At 51.7% G+C, this 20,974-nt stretch overlaps 1 protein-coding gene across 9 annotated transcripts in view; it reads left to right on the top strand.

Moving 5' to 3' along the window:
* Positions 1-20,974, top strand: part of NPHP4 (nephrocystin 4) — a 141,709-nt gene that overhangs the window by 87,225 nt on the left and 33,510 nt on the right. For all 9 annotated transcript variants that reach the window (XM_036826308.1, XM_036826316.1, XM_036826344.1 and 6 more), the window contains 5 exons: positions 11,802-11,863; positions 13,883-13,990; positions 15,242-15,390; positions 15,547-15,738; positions 16,192-16,379. In XM_036826308.1, coding sequence (XP_036682203.1) covers positions 11,802-11,863; positions 13,883-13,990; positions 15,242-15,390; positions 15,547-15,738; positions 16,192-16,379 — 699 coding nt within the window. The remainder of the gene's footprint in view (positions 1-11,801; positions 11,864-13,882; positions 13,991-15,241; positions 15,391-15,546; positions 15,739-16,191; positions 16,380-20,974) is intronic.

Raw genomic sequence — 20,974 nt, 5'->3', positions numbered from 1 at the left:
TTTATATATATAAAAAAGACAAACCTCAGACTAAAAGATACTTGCAATATATAAAACCGTTAAAAATTAATTGAAAGAATGAGAAGATTAGAAAGAAGAAAGATGATAGAAAGAGCTCCTCCCGATCAGTAAGAAGGAGATAAACAACTGACAAGAAAAACGGACAAAGGCCCTCAGAGGTCGCGGAGAGGGTTAGATGAGAAGAGGTTTGTCAGGGTGTGCAGGCTTCCCGGCTCGGGGCAAACACTTCACAGTTGCTGTCAGCTGCACTCATCTTGTCGTCCTGCTGGCTGGCAGCATCGGTGGGCAGTGGCCACATGTTCATACCCCCTTTCAACCACTGGCCCAACTAAATACAGATCCCAAATCTCACTGGAAACAAGGCGACCACCAGGTCAGGAGCAGATGCAGTATTTGCACAGGGCTACTGTTGACCCCAAAGTCCGTGATGGGTACAAACCAGTGCCCGTGTTGCCATCTAGGGAAGTGGGTTCCCGCCGGGCCGGAAAGCTTAGTGTTGGCCCTGCTTCTACCGTTTTATATTAGCATTCTGGAAGAAAGTAAGGGAGTGTTTATTCGGATAGGTTTGCTCAGTGCGCCCTCCCCTCACCCATTCAGCAAACCCTATTGACAGTCTGTGAAGTGCCAGGTACATTTTAAAAAGAGACAGTAAGTGAACAAACCACCAAATATTTAGGTAGCAGAAAGAATACTGTCCCACTCTGGTGTGGGGTGTTGACAATGGGGAAGCTGTGCCTATGTGAGCAGGGAGTATATGGGAATTCTCTGTCCTTTCTGTTCAAAGTCGCTGTGAATATAAAACTGCTCTAAAGATAAAGTCTATTAAAGAATAAGACAGAGAATAATATGTGGGGAACTTGGTTATGCCTGTCTTGATTTGATTAACTTGTGTTCAGGATTTATGTTTCTGTTTCCATATTTGGGGTTCATCTGTGGCAGAGGTCAGCAGACTTTAAGGCCAGATAGGAAATATTTTAGGCTTTGTGGGCCAGATGACCTCTGCCAGGGCGACTCATCTCTGCTGGTGTTCAGTGAAAGCCATCAAGGGTGTGTAGATGAACAAGTATGGATGTGTGCCAATAAAAATTTATTTATAAGCGCACATCGTGCGCCAAACTTGACCAGTGGGCCATACTTTGCAGATCCTTTTTTTCTTTTTCTTTTTCTTTTTTTTAATGTGTAATAGTCTTTATTGAAACATACCCAAACAGTAGCCAGAGTAATCTCTATTTTTTAATTTTTATTTTATTAAGTCTTTTGAAAATGTAATATATTTAGATGTTTAAAAAATGTTAAAGTGGGAAATAGTAAATAGATGACCCAATTTTCTCATGGGTTGCTGGTCTTTACCAATTGATAGAAGCTCTTGTTATGTTAAACGAGCCCTTTGTGATAAGGTTGCAAATTTATTTTCTCAGTTTGTCTTTTTTCTTTTGACTTTTCTTGTAGTGGTTTTGCCAGGAGTTTACAAAAATTTTCATAGTCATCTGTTTTTCTTTCTGTAAATTTATTTATTTATTTTTGGCTGTGTTGGGTCTTCGTTGCTGCGCACGGGCTTTCTCTAGTTGTGGCGAGCGGGGGCTACTCTTGGTTGTGGTGCGCGGGCTTCTCATTGCGGTGGCTTCTCTTGTTGTGGAGCATGGGCTCTAGGCACGCGGGCTTCAGTAGTTGTGGCACGTGGACTCAGTAGTTGTGGCTCGCGGGCTCTAGAGCACAGGCTCAGTAGTTGTGGTGCACGGGCTTAGTTGCTCCGCGGCATGTGGGATCTTCCCGGACCAGGGATCGAACCTGTGTCCCCTGCATTGGCAGGCGGATTCTTAACCACTGCTCCACCAGGGAAGCCCCTCATAGTCATCTTTTTTCAATCTTTTCTTTTAAAGCGTTAAGAGATCATATTTTAGTTAGAAAGGTCTTCCACATTCCACAGTTATAAATAATTCTCTCAAGTTTTTTTCCTAGTAATTTTAGGGCTTCCTTCTTATATATACATTTAAATCATTGATCCATTTGAATTTATTCTTGTATAAAATATCAGTTTACATCCAATTTATATTTTTCTAGATGGCTATCCAGTTATCCCAATACCGTTTAATTCTTAATGTTTTCCCCATTGATTTAAGATACCACTCTTATTATTTATTGAATTATTACTTGCATTTGTTTATATTAGTGGGTTCTAGTTTTAAAAAATTTTTATTGGAGTATAGTTGATTTACAATGTTGTGTTAGTTTTGGGTGTACAGCAAAGTGAATCAGTTATACATATACATGTATCCACTCTTTTTTTTTAGATTCTTTTCCTATATAGGCCATTACAGAGTATTGAGTAGAGTTCCCTGTACTCTACAGCAGGTTCTTATTAGTTATCTATTTTATATATAGATCCTTTCTTTTTTGTTGTCTTTATCAGGTTTTGGTATTATGAGCATGCTAGGTGTGTAAAATGAGTGTTTACTTGGGGTTCTCTAGAGAACAGATATACATACAGTATGGGAAGAGATATATGATGAGAAATTGGATCACACAATTACGGAGGCTGAGAAGTCCCGTGATCTACTATCTGCAAGCTGGAACCCAGGAAAGCGGGTGGTGTAATTCAGTCTGAATCCAAAAGTCTGAGAACGAGGGCAGCCGGTGGCGTGGATTTCATCTGGGTCTGAAGGCCTGAGAACAGGGGGCCGAGGGCAGGAAACCCATGACCCAGCTCTGTGGTCAGGCAGGAGGGGTCTAGTTCTTCCTTCCTCCACCTTTTTGTTTTATACAGACCCTCAATGGATTCAGTGAGGCCTCCGTCCCCCCGCCCCCAACTAACAGCGGGAAGGGCAAACTGCTTTAAAACTTGAGTCACCCCTTCAAATTCGAATTTCATGCAGAAACACCCGCACAGACACACCCAGAATAATGTTTAACCAAACATCTGGGCGCCCTGTGATCCAGTCAGGTTGGCACTTAAAATTTTAAGCTTTTTCTGTGTTTGCTACCTTTTCCTGTGCTTTAAAATAGTTTAAACAAAAGGCAGGGCCTGTTTCTTGAAGGTCTGATAAAACTTACCCATAAAACCATCAGGAACTTGGTGCCTTTTGAAGGGATGTTTTGACAACCATTTAAATTTCTGTTTATGGTTATTGATCTATTTAGGTTTTCCATCTCATCTTGTGTTACCTTTTGGGATACATATTCTCTAGAAAAATGGTCAATTTCATTTAGTTTACAGAGATGTTGGGATAAAATTGTATGCAATTTAAAGCTTCTAATTTGTATCATTAAATAGCAAAAATTCAACCAAGTAAATTTTAAAGCTCTAACTGGCTTTATTGAACAATTCATGAATCAGATAGCATCCCATCTACCAAGTAGAAAGGCACTCGGAGGAGCTGAACAAAAAGGAAGACCTTTATAGGCAGAAGGGGGAGGGGGTAAGGAAAGAGCCGGCTACCTCACCTTCCTCTGGGGGATGGAAGGGGTCCACGTGGCTGGTACCTCATTGGTGCCAACCAGAAAATTCCAAACTGGCCAGTTAAGACCACTTTTCTGGGGAATAGTGAAACTGCAGTTAGGTTAGGTACTACGCCATGGTTCGGTGACATTGGCTTAGTACAAGTGACAAGTGACTCCATTCTGGGCCTGTTGTTTCTTTTTGAAAGTATCTATGATTAAGTTCCCTTTCTCATTCCTAATATTTTGGTGAATCTCTCCCTTTCTTGGTGAGGCTTATCCAAGGTTTCTTCACTTCATCATTCTCTTCAAAGAACTAGCTATTGGTTTTACTTATTGGTTCTCCCGTTCTTTGTTTTTGTTTCTAATTGTATCTTTAATTTTAATTAACTTAATGAAAATTTAATTTTATATGCTTTTATCAAGTCCATCCTCTTAATTTTTAAAAAGTTTAAAAAAAGTTGCATGCTTAGCATTTTTTCCCTTTATCTGTTTAGGAATAATATCACTTAAGGTTCTGCAGTTTTCTTCTAGGTGCAGCGTGGACTCTCATACGTTTTGATCTTTAGTGTTCTTATTTCCTCAATTGTTGGGTTCAATTTCTGTTTGCTTTTACCTAGAATGTAGAAGTGTTTTAAAGTATCTCCACGTTAAAAAATACACTAGGGCTTCCCTGGTGGCGCAGTGGTTGAGAATCTGCCTGCCAATGCAGGGGACACGGGTTCGAGCCCTGGTCTGGGAAGATCCCACATGCCACGGAGCCACTAGGTCCGTGAGCCACAACTACTGAGCCTGCGCGTCTGGAGCCTGTGCTCCGCAACAAGAGAGGTCGCGATAGTGAGAGGCCCGTGCACCGCGATGAAGAGTGGCCCCCGCTTGCCACAACTAGAGAAAGCCCTCGCACAGAAACGAAGACCCATCACAGCCAAAAATAAATAAGTAAATTAAAAAAAAAAAAAACCAATGATTTTAGAAAATTGGACAGGACAGCACAGTACGGAAAATAAATATCCTCTATTAAAAAAAAAAATACACTAACCTCTTCTTGGCCTTTCACGTGGGCCCTTGCCCTCATCCTTCAAGCCCGGCTCAGGTGTCTCTTCCCTGCAGAGCCTCCTTTCCGCATCTCCCGGCCTTTGTAGATGCTGCCCCTCATGTTATATCGTCTGTTGTCTGCTTCTTCCTTCTCCTACTGCTCTTGGGGTGTGTCAGCCAGGTTTGCCCTGGTAACAGGGAATTCCCGACTCTCACTGGTTTAAAACAGAAAAAGCTTTGTTTCCTGCTCTCGGTCCACGCCCATGTGGGGTGGTGGCGGCTGTGCTCACTGTGGTCACACATGGCAGTTGCCACCTGAGTATCGCCGGCCGCCCCCCACGGCACAGAGAAAGGCCCAGAGATGACCCGCGTCCCTCCTCCCAGCCCAGGGGCTAGAGCTGGCATGCGGCCCCGCCCAGTGTCAGGGGCTGCGCAGCGTCCCCGCGAGACCCCAGAAGGTGAAGAGGCGCCGGCCCCTGGTGTGGATATTCGTTCGGCATTAGAGACGATCAGAGGAGCATCTCACCAGTGGGGACTCCGCTGATTCATCTTTCTGTTGCCCAAAGCATTCAGCACGTGTGGGTAGAGAAATGGGTCACTCAGGACTCTTCCATGATAGAAACTCAACTCAAAATAGTTGAAACGGAGAGGGAATTGATTGGCTCGCGTGATGGAAGAGCCCTGACGTGAGGCCTGGCTGCGTCCTGGCCCTTGAGCGATGCGGTGAAGACCTGGTGTGTCTGTCTGTCTGTCTGTCTCCCACACCTGTCTGCTCAGCCTCCAGCTGTCCGTGGTGGCTTCCTTCCGGGCAGGGTTTCCCCACCTGGTGGCTCTGGGAGCTGCTCGATTATCCTCGGACGTAGGCATCCCAGCAGGACGGACTTCTTTGGCTCAGTTGTCCAGTCGGGGTCCTGAGATGGAGCCCCTCCCTCTGCCGGGTCACCTGCCTGCACCCCGAGTGACGGGATGGGGGTGTGGCAGGGCGTGCGTCCTGGGTCACACACCCTCTCTTGTGTGGGGTTGGGCCAGCCCCCCTGACCACAGGGGTAAGGGCTGGGGGGGTGAGTCCCCAAAGGGAAACCATCAGCGCTGCTCTCGGGAGAGAGGGTGGATTCCGGCGGTCACCTGATGGACTGAGGGCCTGATCTCCTGTCCCAGGTCTTTCCCTGCACTCAGCTGTTTCTACTGCGTAGTTGCACCCCAGCTTTGACCAGCTTTTCCTGCATTTCTTGATCTTTGAATGAGTAGAGATTGGTAGTTCCTGCCAGTGGGACCTGCCTGTCTTCCGGAAGCCCACCATCTCCACCCCCAGAGGGTCTGCTGGGCACAGAGCAGGGCACTGTGTGGGCTCCAGGGAGCACTGTGGAGGTTCAGGGGGTGGGGGGACCCTGTAGGGAGGGCTCCCCCACAAGGCGTCTTGCTTTGGGCTCGAGATGGTCCTGTCGCCCGCTGAGCCGAGCCTCTTTCTGGGTGACCGGGGGGAGGGTGTTACTCTCCCGTGTGCGGGGCTCACCGAGCCCCAGCGTGACGTCCTGAGGTTCAGAGCTGCTGGGCGCATGCCCTCTGAGTTCTCTACCAAAAGGGTTATTGCTGCGTCCTTGGCAGACAGGAGTGGATGCTTCAGCTGCTGGAGGACTCAGGGACTGCGCTCTGGTGCAGATGTGTGGTAGCAGCGTCATCTGGTTTTCAGCCCCCGTTTGGGGACCCGCAGATCTGCGTGGATGGAACCTGGTTCCATTTGGTTTACTTAATTTGGATTTATCACCGCATTCATGTCACGTTAATGTGATCGCCTTCACCCTGGGTTCCAAGCATTTGAAAACGTTGCCTCCCAAGACCTAATATAAGAGACTTAAATATTGGCTGATGTTTAACTTATGATGGAAACTTTTCCTACTTCAATATTTTACCAACTTATACGGTTCCTTTGGAAATCTTAACGATATGCAGCTGTCACTTTAAGTGAGGTGCTCTGGCTTTCTGTTATGAATTATCCTTTTTATTTTTTCTGCAGAATTACCAGGGAGCAAAGGTCCATTCATCACCCTCCGCGAGGGGGTGTGTGCGGGGCCGCTAGAGGGCCCTCCGTCTCCAGTTTTTGGAACCCGGCATTTCCCTGACCCATATTTTGCTTTTGAACGTTCTGGTGGCGTCAGAATTTTGGTGTGCCTGCTTAATAGATATAAAAGCAGCCGGGTAGAAGGGTCCATTGAAAATACGTAACCCTGGTGTTTCCCAGAGCACACGGAGTTAGATGCTTGACGTGGTTGTGACCTCGTGTGCGGGCGACGTGCTCGAGAGTATCCTCACTGACGGGCAGCTCGCCTGCCCCGAGTCGTGTCACCAGGCAGTCACACAGCAGTGGAGGGAGTGAAGGATGTCGGCTGAGCAGGGGGTGGAAGTTAGCGGCCGGGAACCCAACACACCTGCACAGCATCTGCCGGGGAGCGTGAGTGAGCGTTTCAGAGCCAGGGCTTCCAGGAGGGAGATCACGCTTCTGAGCCTGGTCCTTGAAGGTGACCCAGCCTAGGGCTCCGGGCACGTCTCATACTTCCCACTCCTCTTGGGCCTGATTCGCCGAGACAGGGCACCTCTGGATTCCTTCAGCACAGGGACCCAAACCCACTCCATCGACAAGCATCCCTTTACCTCTTCCTAGATTTTGCTCACTTCCTCCATTCCTGTGATCAAAGTCTTCAAGAGGATGACTTTTTAAGCCCAAATAATTAGGAATAACGGCCTTTCAAATGGGTCGGCCTCGTGAATTCTTAGTGTCTGGAGTACCACTGAATGCTGAGTAATCCTTTATTTTCAAGGTCTGACGGGGAAAGCTGTTTCTCACAATCTTTATTTAAATCACAGAAATTGTGTCTTTGGCTGTGACGACCCCTTCCTTCCCCCTGCCCTTGGGGCAAGCTGTTCGGCCCCATCCTGGAACATCCCCAGAGCCCCGCCTTCCTGGTCGGAGGCCCGGCCCCTTCCTGCCTGGCCCTGAGCTTCCACGGTTGCTAAGCAACAGCCTCCTCTCCCTTCAGTTAAGCACAGGCAGGTCTGTCTGCAGGGCAGCCTTTTCCCCCACGAATCCCGCTCATCAGGCCCTGCCGGCTGATTCTCTTTTCCTCCGTGCCCCCCAGGGTGCGCAGCTACGTTCAAGCAAAAGCGTTCTCTGGAGGGCAGCTTGCACTGTGGGGTAAAGGGCTTGAATGCCGCCTTTCATGCAGGGCCGGCTCCTGGTTGGTGTTCATGCATGGGGACCCCACCAGCCTTCCTGGGGAGGACAGTGGAGAGACCTCTGCTCTCTCCAGCCTGGAGGACGTCCCCAAGCCTGCTGCCTGAGCTCTCTCGTGCCTGTGTTCTTACTTTCTGTCTTTCTGTGATGCTCGCCCACTCGACTCGTCAGAAGTGCTGTCTGAGAAGTGCTGACCTGAAAGGTAGCCCCTCTTGCCCTGGAGCGTGGAGTGGGCTTCAGGTCCTCGTGGTCTGCACACCTCCCCACTCCCCCCGGGCTGAATGCAGAGAAGCGCGGGATGCAGGTGTGTGACCTGGCGGGACGCGGACAGCCCAGGTTTGGGGCAGATCGCAAGCCCCCTCCTGGCCTTTTAGTCAAGTGTAGGGCATTCGGGCTTCTAGAAGCTGAACTGAAGAGAGGACTGGACACTTGAGCTCCTGTCGACAGCGCTTTTCAGCAAGTGGAGGCTGATCGGGGAGCAATAGGGTGTTGGGGAAATTCATCTTCAGACGGGGGCGCAGCGGCTGCAGCTGCAAACGTGTCTGCCTCAAGCACTCGGTGTGGCCCTGTCTGCGTCGTGGTTGGCTCGGGTGGCATGGAAACCGCTGACTCAGTCCCTTCCGAGGCTGAGGTGTCCCTGAGCTGCACAGAGCGCCTGGCAAAGCTGTCGTCTTAGTCTCTGCGTTCTTCTTTTAACGACCAGGTGACTTACCTGAAGCCAGAGCCCCGCGGCGCCACGGCCAGACGTGGATGTTATTCCCGGTGGGGTGACGGGAGGGCCCCATCTGGGGAGGCACCAGCATCCCCTGCCGCGGGACCTCATCGTCTGCGACGGGCCGCCTGGTGCCATCGGTTCAGCCAGGAGCGTGCTCAGGCTCCAGCAGGGGCACAGAGACATCCCTGATAATGATCAGTAAACTAGAATTTAAGTTATTTTAAATTCCACGGGTAGTACAGGAAAGCACGCTTACTCACGTGTCTAAAGGGTGAGGTTCTAGCCCCTCACTGTTCCTGCCATTCCACGCATTTCAGTGAATTTACCTACAGACCTTCATCCACGTGTCGTTTTCTTTCTTCTCCTTTAACAGAGGTGGGATTCCCTTACGCGGGTTGCTTGGTAACTTGTTTCCGCTCTGTAACTTGTCTTGGCAACGTCCCACGTCAGGACCCGCCCGTCGACCTCCCCCTTTTTAATTGCTTCCGGGCTCCACACCCAGATGGACCAGCTTTAATTCAGGGCTTCCATTTTCAGGAACACGTGGGCCATTCTCATGGTTTGCTGTTTTCAGCGGTGCTGCGGCAGAGGTTCTTGTGCACACGTCCTTGTGCACGCTGCAGATGTCACCACTCACGCAGCCTTTGCACACATGTGAGGGCCCCATGGTTTGGTCTTGTCGGCCCCGGCAGCTCGCAGCCTTTTCGTGCTCAGTGGCGGAAGGCGGGCTTCCCAGTCAGACCCCAACACCTCCGTCATGGCTTTTGGGAGACTTGGAGGAATGACAGTGGACGCCTCTGGAGGACACTGTGTTGTCCGGGCTAGACCGTTAGATTGCGTAGTTTGCAAAGCAACTTAATCAGCGACTACCGCATGGAACATTAGAACAGAAAGGTTTGAAACCAACTTATTTTGTGGTTTTGGTGTATTTTCTCACAGCCCGTGCCTCGCTGGGGTGTGTGGGTTTGGGCCCTGCGATCCCCAGCAGGCACTGCTTTCATCTGCTGCAAAGCCTTTTTTGTGCGGTTGGTTGTCTAGGAGGTTAAGATTGTGTAAGTCAGGATGTAAAGAATCACCTCAAAAGCACCACGCAGTACCCAGCTTAGACAAACTGGGGAAATAAAGAGCGTGTGAGAAGTTTAAAGGGCTTGGAGGGTTTAGCTTTCCGCAGGGTTCAGATCTTCCTCAACTAGAGGACACGCAGCCCGGCTCCCGAGCGCCGGGCTTCTCCGAGCAGAGGAAAATGGAACCATTTCCTGCAGGTTTTTCCTCGCTGCCAAAATCAACCCATGTAGTTTTCAGTCTCCTTTTAGGGTGGAACAAAGGAGAACCCGGCGTGCTGCTCTTCTGTTTCATCTTCTAGACTGTTCCGGGTGGCGGGGTGGTGGTGGTGATGAGTGGCTGCCCGGAGCCCTGAGCTGTCTGGGGAGAGGCACGTGGCTTCAAGGACAGTGGGGCCCTGGCAGAATCCTGGTCTGCGTTTTGCTTCTCGCGAGATGACATCTTTCCTGGGAAGCGAAGCTCGCTCGATGACTCACTAACTCCCTCCAAAGGGAGCTCGTTTCAGGAACCGGAGGCTCCCAGGACTAGAGGGCACCGCGTTCTTTGGAATCACGTTAACTTGGCTTTGAGAAAGGAGCTGGGCTGGCGAGGGGCTGGAGAGCCTGTAGCTCAGCTCAGGCAGGACCAGCGGAGTTGGGGGCCTCCCTCCACGCCGCCCCCCGCTTTCCCCGCCCCCTGTTCCTCATCAGCTGGATCTCCTCCTGGGGTGAGCCTGCAGTGCCTTCTCCAGGTGGATTCCGAGGTGGCTGGAAGGGGCTTTGGTGGCATGTCGGCCCCAGGGCACAGCAGGGCTGGCTGAGGGGCGCTTCCCATGTGCGGTTCCTGCCTGGTGGCTGAAGCTGCGCGGTGGTGGGATTCAGGGCCGCCAGGGGAGGCGGGCGTCCTCCCTTCAGCCTGCACAGCATCCAGAGTCACGGCCCTCGGGTGCACTGGCCGGTCGGTAGGTGCTAGGTGCCGCCCGCGCCGGCCCCGTGCCGTGTGCCCTGGGGCTTGGGGGCCACGGGGTCAGGTGAGCTGCTCATGGGCACCGCCCGGTCCGGGGCTCAGACGTGGCTGTGCGGGGACTTGGGCAGCAGAGACCGCCGGGGAGGGAGGGAGGGCCAAGTGCGGGCAGTCAGGGCCACACGCGGGTGACAGGAGCAGGGCTAGTTACCTGTGGGGGGCACGATTTCTCAGGGCCCAGGACGTCCTGAAGTCCAGCCAGCGGTGGTGTCCACATGCAGCGGCCAGAGTCGGGTCCCTGTGAAGGGGACCGAGGTGCATTAAGAAGGCGTGGTCCTCAGGGAGACCAGACGTGTCACCTCGGACAGGTGCCTGGTCCCACCTGGGCCTTCAGGGGAGCGGAGGGGGCCCTGTCAGGATGGGCCCCGGCCAGCGGGCAGCCCCACCACTGACTGGAGGCGGTGACGTTGGCGGCTGCTGGCAGAAGAAGCGCGCGTGTATGGGCTGATGGGGAGGTGATGGGTGGCCCCTGACGGCGGAGCACAGTGCTGAGAGTCTGGGGGTTTCAGGGACTAGAGTGAGGCCTGGACTCCTAGACAGGAGTGCAGGGCCTGGGATGGGGGTGGAAGCAGCACAGGCAGACTTCAGCCCGGTCCTGCCCCGGGGCCACCGTGCGGTGACCGTGCTCGGCGGGTGGGGACAGCCCCGTGGGAGCGGTTGCTCCCTCCGCAGTTGGGCACCTCCGGCGCTGCAGGAACCAGCCTTGCGTCACCCAGGGCAGGGGCGCCCTCGGCCCCTCGCTCCAGGGACCCCGTGGAGGACTGACCTCGACTATTCCCGGTACGAACACGCCCACACTCACACCCGTAGAGTGAGTGGGCCTCAGGGGACAGGCTGTGAGTGATGGGACAGCCGGAGCGCCCAGCCGTGCGTGCGTCTGTTTAGAAGTTTCTTATGTAACAGAACAGCAAGTGGGCCCCAGCCAGGGAAGCACCGGCCCAGGCAGACATCAGAGCCCGGCCCCACGAAGGCAGGGGAGGGTGAGCAGGGGAAAGGACGGGTGAGCCTTGAGGTGAGCGCACGAGAGCCTCACATCTCCCTGAGCGCCCGCGGAGTGAGTGAGCCTCGTGAGCAGGGAGAAGGAGGCCGAGGAAGTGGGCAGTGAGCTCGGGCTCCATCCTGCAGGCGGTGACTGGGGACGAGCGCCCTGGGTCTGCTCGCCAAGCACTGGGGCTGCCCAGTGGCCGCTGCCCAGCTCCGAGCACCGGTGACCGCCGAGGGGAGACTCGCGCCAGGCCTGCCTGAGCCGGGCTCCGGTGCCCTTGCCCCACCCAGGCTGACGGCCCCTGTGCTTCCTCCCAGGCCTGCCGGCACCACCGCCCCGGGGGCTCACCACCCCCCAGGACTCGCCAGTGGGACCAGGGGTAAGTCCAGGCCCGAGGGGCCTGTTTCGGAATTCCACAGTCAAGTATTTAAAGGTTCTGGGTGCGGGAAAGTCCCCTTTGCACCTTTGAGAACAGTTGGTGTCCTGTTTACTTGTGTGGGCTGGGAAGCGTGCCAGCGAGCCGGGGGGGGGGGGGGGGGGCCCCCAGGTGTCGGGGTGCAGGTGTCGGGGTGCAGGTGTCGGGGTGCAGGTGTCGGGGTGCAGGTGTCGGGGTGCAGGTGTCGCGGTGCAGGTGTCGGGGTGCAGGTGTCCTCGGCCGCCCTCCTGCCTGTCTCCGCGGCGGGTCCCTAGCGCGCTGCTCCCAGCGCCGGCTGTCAGGGCCGTGGCTTCTGCTGGTTGTTAATGATCCTCCAGTTGCCATCGAAGGCCTGTGTCCGCGCTCAAGCTGATGTGTTCTCCCGCAGTTATGTCTGACGGCTGGGAATCCTTCAGGACTGAATGGCCTTTTTCCCCTTCTGAGACACTGAGGAGTGCCCTTCGCCCCCTCCTCTCCTGACCCTCTGCTAGGAGCGGGCGCCGGTGAGGCCGTGGCTTCCCCAGGCAGCAGCCGGCAGGTGCGCCGAGCAGCTGGTGCTGGAGGGCACAGGGCGGCACCGACAGAGGCCAGCACGTTGGCGGGCCTGTCGGAGAGCTGATGTCTCCTCCGGTGCTAGGAGCTGCGGCCACCCCTCAGGGATCCTGAGCCGGTTGCGGGTCTGCCCGTGGCTCGGGGCTGGCTCTGGCCAGCGTGGTTTTTGAATGACGTCAGCGTTGGCTTGTCCTCCTGATGACCTTGCCTGCCAACATCACCCTGGACGTTGGCTTTCTGGCAAAGTTGAATGATTCAGTATCCAGGGCTGTCCCCAGGATGTGGCTTTAATGTGGACCGTGCAGCTGGGAAACTGGACCAGAAGTGAATGTGGCGTTTGCCCGAAGACACGTGTTTGGGGACAGCCTCCCGGGCCCTGCTGGCCCGTCCCAGCATTTTCCCTCCAGCGGTTGGCATGGTGCCCCTAAGTGCTGAGGGGCCACAGGGCAGCACCTCCAGCCCCAGAGGCAGGAGGCGCTCACGGCGGCTTGTGCGCTCTGAGGGGAGCTGAGCAGACCCTAAATTCTTCTCTGCCCCTAAGATGCTGCCTGGATCCCCCAGTGCCCCTCGCCCATTTCTTCAACACCTCTTCATGGGTTGGGTCCTTCTCTGTACCAGCACCAGCCCCCTCCGCCCCCCCGGGCCAGCTGTCACTGCTGATGACAGACGTCTCATTTGTTAACATGTACATTATAAATAGAGACCAGGATTTGAGAGACGGGTCTTCAGTAGAGCGAGGGCCCCCCACCTCTTCACACCAGCCTTTTAGAGCAACGTTCGTTTTCCTCACGTTAGTCACATTTACCTGACCCTGTGCCGGGTACCTTGCCAAGCCCTTTCTCACAGTAGGCCTGTGATCTAGGTACTCTTAGCACCCCCATTTTACAGGTGAGGAGACTGAGGCAAGACCAGGTTAGTTAGGCGACTTGCCCACATCACGTGGCAGTGAAGTGGTGGAGTGGGGCTTCCAGGGCCCACGTCAGCTGCCATCATGGTCACTGCCTTAACGGGCGGGTTCATGTCGTAGGAACACAGGTGGTTAGAATCAGAAGGGGTCTTGGAGAAGTTCAGTCCAGGGATGGAGGTGAAACCCAGAGAGGTTCAGAGACCAGCCGGCCCTGCAGCCCGAGTGTCAGAGAACCCGGCTTCCCTGGCCATTTCCCCTTCTCCACTTGCTTTTCCTTGTTAATAATATTTTTATTCAAATATTACGATGTGGGAGAAACCACAGAATTGACCCTCTCGGTAGTTAGAAAAGAAGCAATTAGACGTGATGCCGGGTTCCAGGAGATTCCAGACCTCACTGCTCCCTGTGGCCACGTCAGAGTCTTCCCTTCCTTCCCAAGGGTCTGTGCCAGCGGGGGATGGGAGGGGCTTTGTGAAGTTATTGGGGTGCATTTTGTCGTCTTACCCAAGCTCTCTTCCCTTCAGCTGTCGCTTTCCCAGCTGGCGGCTTCCCCACAGTCCCCAGCTCAGCGCCGCTCGGCCGAAGCCCCCTCAAGGCCACCGGGGAGCCCCACGCCCTCCCTGGCCCCGGGGGTAAGTAGCCTGCCCCTCCGCCCGTCTGCCTCCTTCCAGGGAATGGCTCCAAACTCCTGACTTCTGTGGAAGTCTCCGACTTTGTGAGCTGCCCTGGTCCTTGGTGAGGTGACCGAGACCTTCCTGGGTTCTCTGTGATGCGGGCGTTGGGATGGGGGCTGGACATCACCTCCTTCCAGCTTTAGATATTTGCCACCATCCGTCTTGGTGACCAAGGGTATTTGGTCTGGGAGCTTTTCCTGCCACAGGGCTTGATTTAGGCTTTGCTCTACCTGAGAAGACAAAGTAAAAGCGCCCTTAGATCTCTGAACATGAGAGGAAAAGGAAAGTTTCGCTGGAGATGTAAATAGAGGTCCGTCCAAGTTGCCAGCTCCCCCTCCAGGACGGTCGCCTTGCGGCTGGAGGAGAGTTTGTGAAGCCCACCGTCCCCGATCCCAGTGGAGCTAATGGGCTAAAATAGGCCTGTTTCCTTCTACTGAACTTGGGGGACTCACGTAGAGTTTGCTGGTTCACCTGCAGACTTCAGTCTTGCCTTGGAAGTCTGTTGAGGTAAAATGGTTCCATTTAATTACTTCCTTGAAAACCCTCATGGTGAAATGCCTGATTCTAAAATATATCTGGGCTCGTGTCATCAGAGGCCCGTGTCCCTTGCCTCCAGTCACGTGGGGCTCCTTCTAAATGAAACGGGAAGCTTGGGAGGCCAGCTGGAGGGAGAGCGTCCCAGACCCCATCAAGCTCTTCCTTTAGACGGAGGTGGGCGGAGGGTGCCGGTGAAAGCCGAGAGCATTCGGTGACGTGGGGACAGGGAAGCGTTCACACAGGCTCAGGGGCTCCGTCCCACAGTCTCCCTAGCGTTACTGGAGATGGTTTCCTCTTTCTGTTCCGTAGACATGGTTTTAAGGTTAATTTGCCTTTTCAGGCATCAGATGTCTCCTGTGCTACTGAGCTGTTCAAAAACTTATGATTCCTTCCTCGTTGCTTTTCGACTCACATAAAATACAGGATGCCCAGGTGAATTTGAATTTCAGATAAACAATACTTTCCAGTATAAGTGTGTCCCGGATATTGCGTGGGATATACTTATACTAAAATTATTCATCGCTTACCTGAAATTCCAGTGCAGCTGAGCCTCCTGTGTTTTCACTTGCAGTGTGACAGAGGCAGTGCACCCGTGAGCCCCACGTCCAAGCATCCTTGGTTACGGGTTGGGATCCTCATTGGCCTCACCTGGGGCCCCATTGTGTTCGGCAGGAGTTCCCCTTGGAGGGCAGGATCTCTCACCTGGAAGCTGACCTGAGCCAGACGGCCTTGGCCCCGGGCACATCCGCCGCTGAGCAGTTGCAGGAGCTGCCTTTCACACCTGTGCACGCCCCGCTCATCGTGGGAGCCTGGACCAGGAGGTGAGGGCCGGGTCTGGGAGGGCCCAGGGCAAGTGCCGTGTGATCAAGACCCTTCGACCCCCTGAACGGTAGGCTTTCCTAGAGAGCTGGCTTTCCGGGTCCTGCCTCTTGGGTGGCCCTTTCCTGGAGGCTGGCTCAGGAGGCCTTCTGTTCCAGCTCTGGAGGGAAGCCGTCACGAGCCTCCCTAGCGCTGCTGCGGTCCGCCAGCTTTCCTGAGATTCTGGATGCCAATAAGCAACCAGCCGAGGCCGTGAATCCTACAGATCCCGTGAAGTTCAGCCCTCAGAAGGAAGAATCAGACTGTCTGCAAAGCAACGAGATAGTGCTACAGTTTCTTGCCTTTAGCAGGTAAACTCTTGAATGTTTGGTCTGTTGCTCTTTTCCTGGCTTTTGCATTTCTTGCGTTGAGGAAGAACTTCTGTGTGGCTCTGGCAGAATACTACGATCAGGTCTTAACGGGACTGCGGAATGCCCTCTGTCTTTATTTTCGTTTGACTGGGACCCACCCACTGCCATTTCCAAATGCTGTAAAACCTGCTTTGACCGATCTCCTGTGGTCCTTAGTTACAGCGTGGACAGAGTGTCGCCCTGTCCTTGGGTACTGGTGTAGCACCGAGATCTGGGCTCTCCAGCCATGCCTGAAGTGGGGGGATGCCCGGCGGGCCCCCCGAGGTCACAGTAGGGCAGCTGGTGTGGATGAAGGAGGCGGCCTCTCACCTGCTGTCTCCCTGCGAGCGTGTGACGAAAGCCCGGGTTCTCCGCCCGGACCCTTGATTCACTCGGAGCTGTCGTTGGATCCAGGGTGTCCCAGGACGACCAGCCAGCGTCGTGGCCACAGACTGTATATTTCACCTTCCAGTTCTACCGCTTCCCCCCCGAGACAACGCCGCGGCTGCAGCTGGTTGAACTGGACGAGGCCGGGAAGACCAGCTCGGCCTCCCTGCCCCACCTCCTGGTCCTGATTCACAAGGACGGCTCCTTCGATGCGGGTGAGCGCTGGGCACCCGGCAAACGCGAAATCCAGGGCCAAGCTTTGTCTGCGAATTTTATTATTTAAAAGATGTTGAACAGTGAAAAACTTCAAACACGTTCACAGTTTGAGAGAAGAGTGCAATAAATCAGTGCTCGTGCCACTCACCTCTACAGTTATCAGTGACATCCCTGCCCAGGTCCCTCCCCAAACCAGGGCTATTTGATGCAAATTCCAGACGTTATAGAATTTCATCTATAGATATTTTCTTATGTAGATCTAAGAAAGTAGAGTCTTTTTTAAAAAACATAAACTCAATAATATTACCCCATCTAAAAATTAATGATGACTTAATATTATCAAATATCTAGCCAATGTTAACATTTCCCCAGTAACTTCATAAAATTTTTTAATACTTTGTTCAAATCAGGATCTCAGTAAGGTCCGTACGTTGGGATGGTGTGACTCTCCAGTCTCTTTCTACCTATAGCCGTCATCACCATCCTGTCTCTGTTTTTTTGCTTTAATTTATTTGTTGAAGCCGCCACGTTGCTGGTCCCCTGGAGCCTCCCGGTGTCTGCACTTTGGTTTTGCGGCCCAGTGGTGACACCTGCGGTGTTGCTCTATCCCCTGTTTTGCCTGTAAATTGGAGTTAGATCTAGATGCGTGAGCAGATGCACGCTTTTTGTTTGGGACAAGGAGTCTGTATTGCTGGAGGTGTGTCCCCGTCTCTGCAGCAGCACGAGGCCTGGGTTGCTTCTTATGCTTCATCAGTGACCATCAGGACTGGTGCTTATGGATTGATCACTTCATTCAAGGCTGCACAGTGGTGATGTTTTACTCCTAGAATACGTCTTCGTTTGTCAGCCAGAATGCTTCCTTAAAACGAAGCTTCTCCTCATCAACTCTTTGGTTGCCTTGAGGTGGCGATTCATATAGAGGAGGCAGAATAATGCTTGATTTTCTTCTCTTTTGTTTGCTAATTTTTAAAATAGTGAGACAGTTCCCAGCATCCTTCAAGGGTGGGGCCAATGGCTTTTTTTTTCTGATATCAGTATCAACTGATGGATTTAAACTGCAGTGGACTGAACATACCAAATATATTGTTGTTTTTGGTGGCCAGTTGTCCTGTCTTTGGCCAGTCACACGGCTCGTAAGGGACATACCTGGGGTCTGAACCACTGCTGCCTCTTGAGTAGAACTTAACAGGTGGAAAAAGACGTGTTAAAATATTAAATGAAATTAGTTTAACAACATTAACATCAGACAAAAGTGACAGAAGGCAAAGGCATTGCTGGGGATCAAGAAGCCTATTAAATAATAATTAAGGGAATAATTCACTAGGAAAAAATGATTCTGAATCCGTGAACTTCTAACAACCACAGCTTCCAAAGATATAGGACAAATTGATGGACTTTATAAGGAGAAACTGACAAACCTACAATCATAGGAGGTTTTGACACACTCTGTCAGTAAATTGATCAAGCAGAAAAAAATTAATGAGAATATTATAAAATACAATTTAAAGAGATGATCTTATAGAACCTGTACAACCAATTTAGAGAATATGCGTTATTTTCAAGTATCCTTTGAAACTTATAAAAACTGATTATTCATATATGTGTGTATATATCTTAGGCCACCAAGCAGGTATTGCCATACACCAAGAGACCCTATATCTAATCTAATTTTATAGCATTCTTTGACCATAACACCTCAGGGTCAGAAATCATTCACTGCCCTCCCCCTGGAAGGCTCCAAACTGCTGGATTTTTTTGAATTTTAAAACATATTTCTAATTTTTCCCTAGGTAAATGAAGAAATCAGTATAGAAATGGCTACTAAAAACTGAATGACAAAATAATATTGCATATCAAAACTAATAAGTAAAATGGCCTCAGCCATAAAAAGGAACGAAATTGGATCATTTGTAGAGATGTGGATGGACCAAGAGACTGTCATACAGGGTGAAGTAAGTCAGAAACAGAAAAACAAATATCGTATATCAACACATATGTGTGGACTCTAGAAAAATGGTACAGATGATCTTATTTGCAAAGCAGAAATAGAGACACAGACATAGAGAACAAGCGTATGGATACCAAGGGGGAGGGGGGTATGGGTTGAATTGGGAGATTGGGATTGACATATATACATTATTGATACTATGTATAAAACAGATAACTAATGAGAACCTACTGTATAGCGCAGGAAACTCTGCTCGATGTTCTGTGGTGACCTAAAAGGGAAGGAAATCCGAAAAAGAGGGGATATATGTATACGTATAGCTGATTCACTTCGCTGTACAGTAGAAACTAACTCAACATTGTAAAGCAACTATACTCCAGTAAAAATTAACTTAAAAAAAAAGCTAATAAGTAAAATGGTAATTACAGGGAAATTTGCAGCTTTAAATGCTTATATTGTTGGTAAAGAAGAAAGTATCTTTTAACATGCTGTTCTAATTGTTCAGCTCAAGAAGTTTGGTGAAAAAGAACCAGAACAAACCCAATAAAAGCAGAAGGAAAGAAATGAGAAAATGAGCATAAATGCTTAGAAAACAAAGAAATAGTGGCAAGGGTCAGCCAGATTGTTGGGCGCGAGGAGTCACGGGCAGCAGGTGATGCCCCGTTCCCTTGTCCAAGGTCAGAATCAGTGCGGAGAGTCAGAGCCGTTGTGGGAATGGGGTTAGCCCGAGAGCCCGTGGTGCTTGCCGGGCCCCCATCAGGTGAGTGGCAGGCAGAGGTCGGGCTGGGCAGCCGCCGTTGACCTGGAACCTGGGGCAGAGCTGCCGCCCCGCGCTTGCCTGTGGACTGCGGCCTCCTCTCTTCCTGTGGACAAATCTGAAAAGAAGAGACAGGGGAAGGGGTGAGAAGCTTGGACTCTGCTTCTTCCCCCAAACCCACCAGCCTATGAGCTGCTCTTGCCCTGGGAGGAGGGTATGCTGGGCAGAGGGCGGCACGGGCCGTCCCTCTGCACGGAGGTGGGGCTGGGGACGATGTGTTCCTGCAACCTTCCTGCGTTTTGTTCTCTCAGCTCGTGTAACCGTTGAGTTTATGGCCAGCGGGGCTGTGGCCCTCCTTGGGGGAGGGGACCAGTCACCACTGGGGAGGTTTCCCAGCCTTCCTGGGACCACTGCTCCCAAACCCACCACCTTTCCTTTGCCAGTCCCCCCAGGACCAGCAGTGGGTAGTTTAGCCTATGTCCCCAGAAGGCTCGGAAATGGATCAGAATAATGCATGGATTTCGGGGCCCCTCTGCACCCATTGCTGACCATTTACTCCCTATTCTGTTTCCCGTGCTAAATGCTATCCAGTCACTTGATCCAGTGGAGCTCATCGGAGGTTCTGCAATGAGGTTAAATGATAGTGTTAAGAAAATTCAATAAAAAAGGCCAACCACTTAGAGATGCTCCTGATTTGACTGTAAACCCCTTTCCATTATGAATTGCCCAGAGAGAAATTAGTCCAAAAATTAAATTTCCCTGCAAGTGGAAGTTCAAAGAAATTAAACTCCAGAATCAAATTTTCTCGTCATGGTGAATTAAAATTCAAAGTCCACAAAGGCTTTGCAATTTCTTACACAGCTGAGTCTTGGCCAAAGACGCCTCTGACTGAGCAGATCTGGGCTTCCTTTGGCAGCCCAAACTTGGGGGCTCTCTCTGGATGGACCGGGTTCCTCAAGACCTCAGAAGGTTGAGCTGGCTCAGCACCGAGTCTTTCATGGGCCTCACTTAAGACGTTTTCTTTTGTTGTTGAAATATAACATGCATACAACAAAGTGCACCATTCCATGAATTTTTTTTTTAATAAATGTATTTATTTATTTATTTTTGGCTGCGCTGGGTCTTCGCTGCTGCGCGTGGGCTTTCTTTTTAGTTGCGGTGAGTGGGGGCTACTCTTTGTTGCAGTGCGCGGACTTCTCATTGCGGTGGCTTCTTTTGTTGTGGAGCACGGGCTCTAGGTGCACGGGCTTCAGTAGTTGTGGCACGTGGGCTCAGTAGTTGTGGCTCGCGGGCTCAGTAGATGTGGTGCACGGGCTCTAGAGCACGGCCTCAGTAGTTGTGGTGCACAAGCTCAGTAGTTGTGGCTTGCAGGCTCAGTAGTTGTGGCTCATGGGCTTAGCTGCTCCATGGCATGTGGGATCTTCCCAGACCGGGGCTCGAACCCATGTCCCCTGCATTGGCAGGCGGATTCTCAACCACTGCACCCCCAGGGAAACCCCGTGAATTTTTAAGGATGGTTAGACCTTATTTGTTAGAGCAGTTCTAGATTTACAGAGAAACTGAGCCGATAGCCCAGAGCCCCATATACTCCCGCCCCCACTGTCTCCTCCGTTAGCAACTTCTTACATTCACGATGAGCTGATATTGGTACAGTGTTAATAACTGAAGCTCAGAGTTTACATTAAGGTTTACTCTCCCCACGTTGTACGTTATATGGATCTTGACAAATGTGTAACATCATATATCCACTGTTACAGTATCAACCAGAGTAATTTCACTGCCCTAAAAATCCCCTGTGCTCCACCCTGCCAGCTACTGATCTTTTCACTGTCTCCATAGTTTTGCCTTTTCCAAGATGTCATAGTTGAAATTATATAGTGTATGCTTTT

Source organism: Balaenoptera musculus, chromosome 1, assembly GCF_009873245.2.
Source record: "Balaenoptera musculus isolate JJ_BM4_2016_0621 chromosome 1, mBalMus1.pri.v3, whole genome shotgun sequence".
NCBI lineage: Eukaryota > Metazoa > Chordata > Mammalia > Artiodactyla > Balaenopteridae > Balaenoptera > Balaenoptera musculus.
The sequence above is the reverse complement of the archived record's forward strand: the minus strand, read 5'-3'. Positions and strand labels throughout refer to the sequence as shown.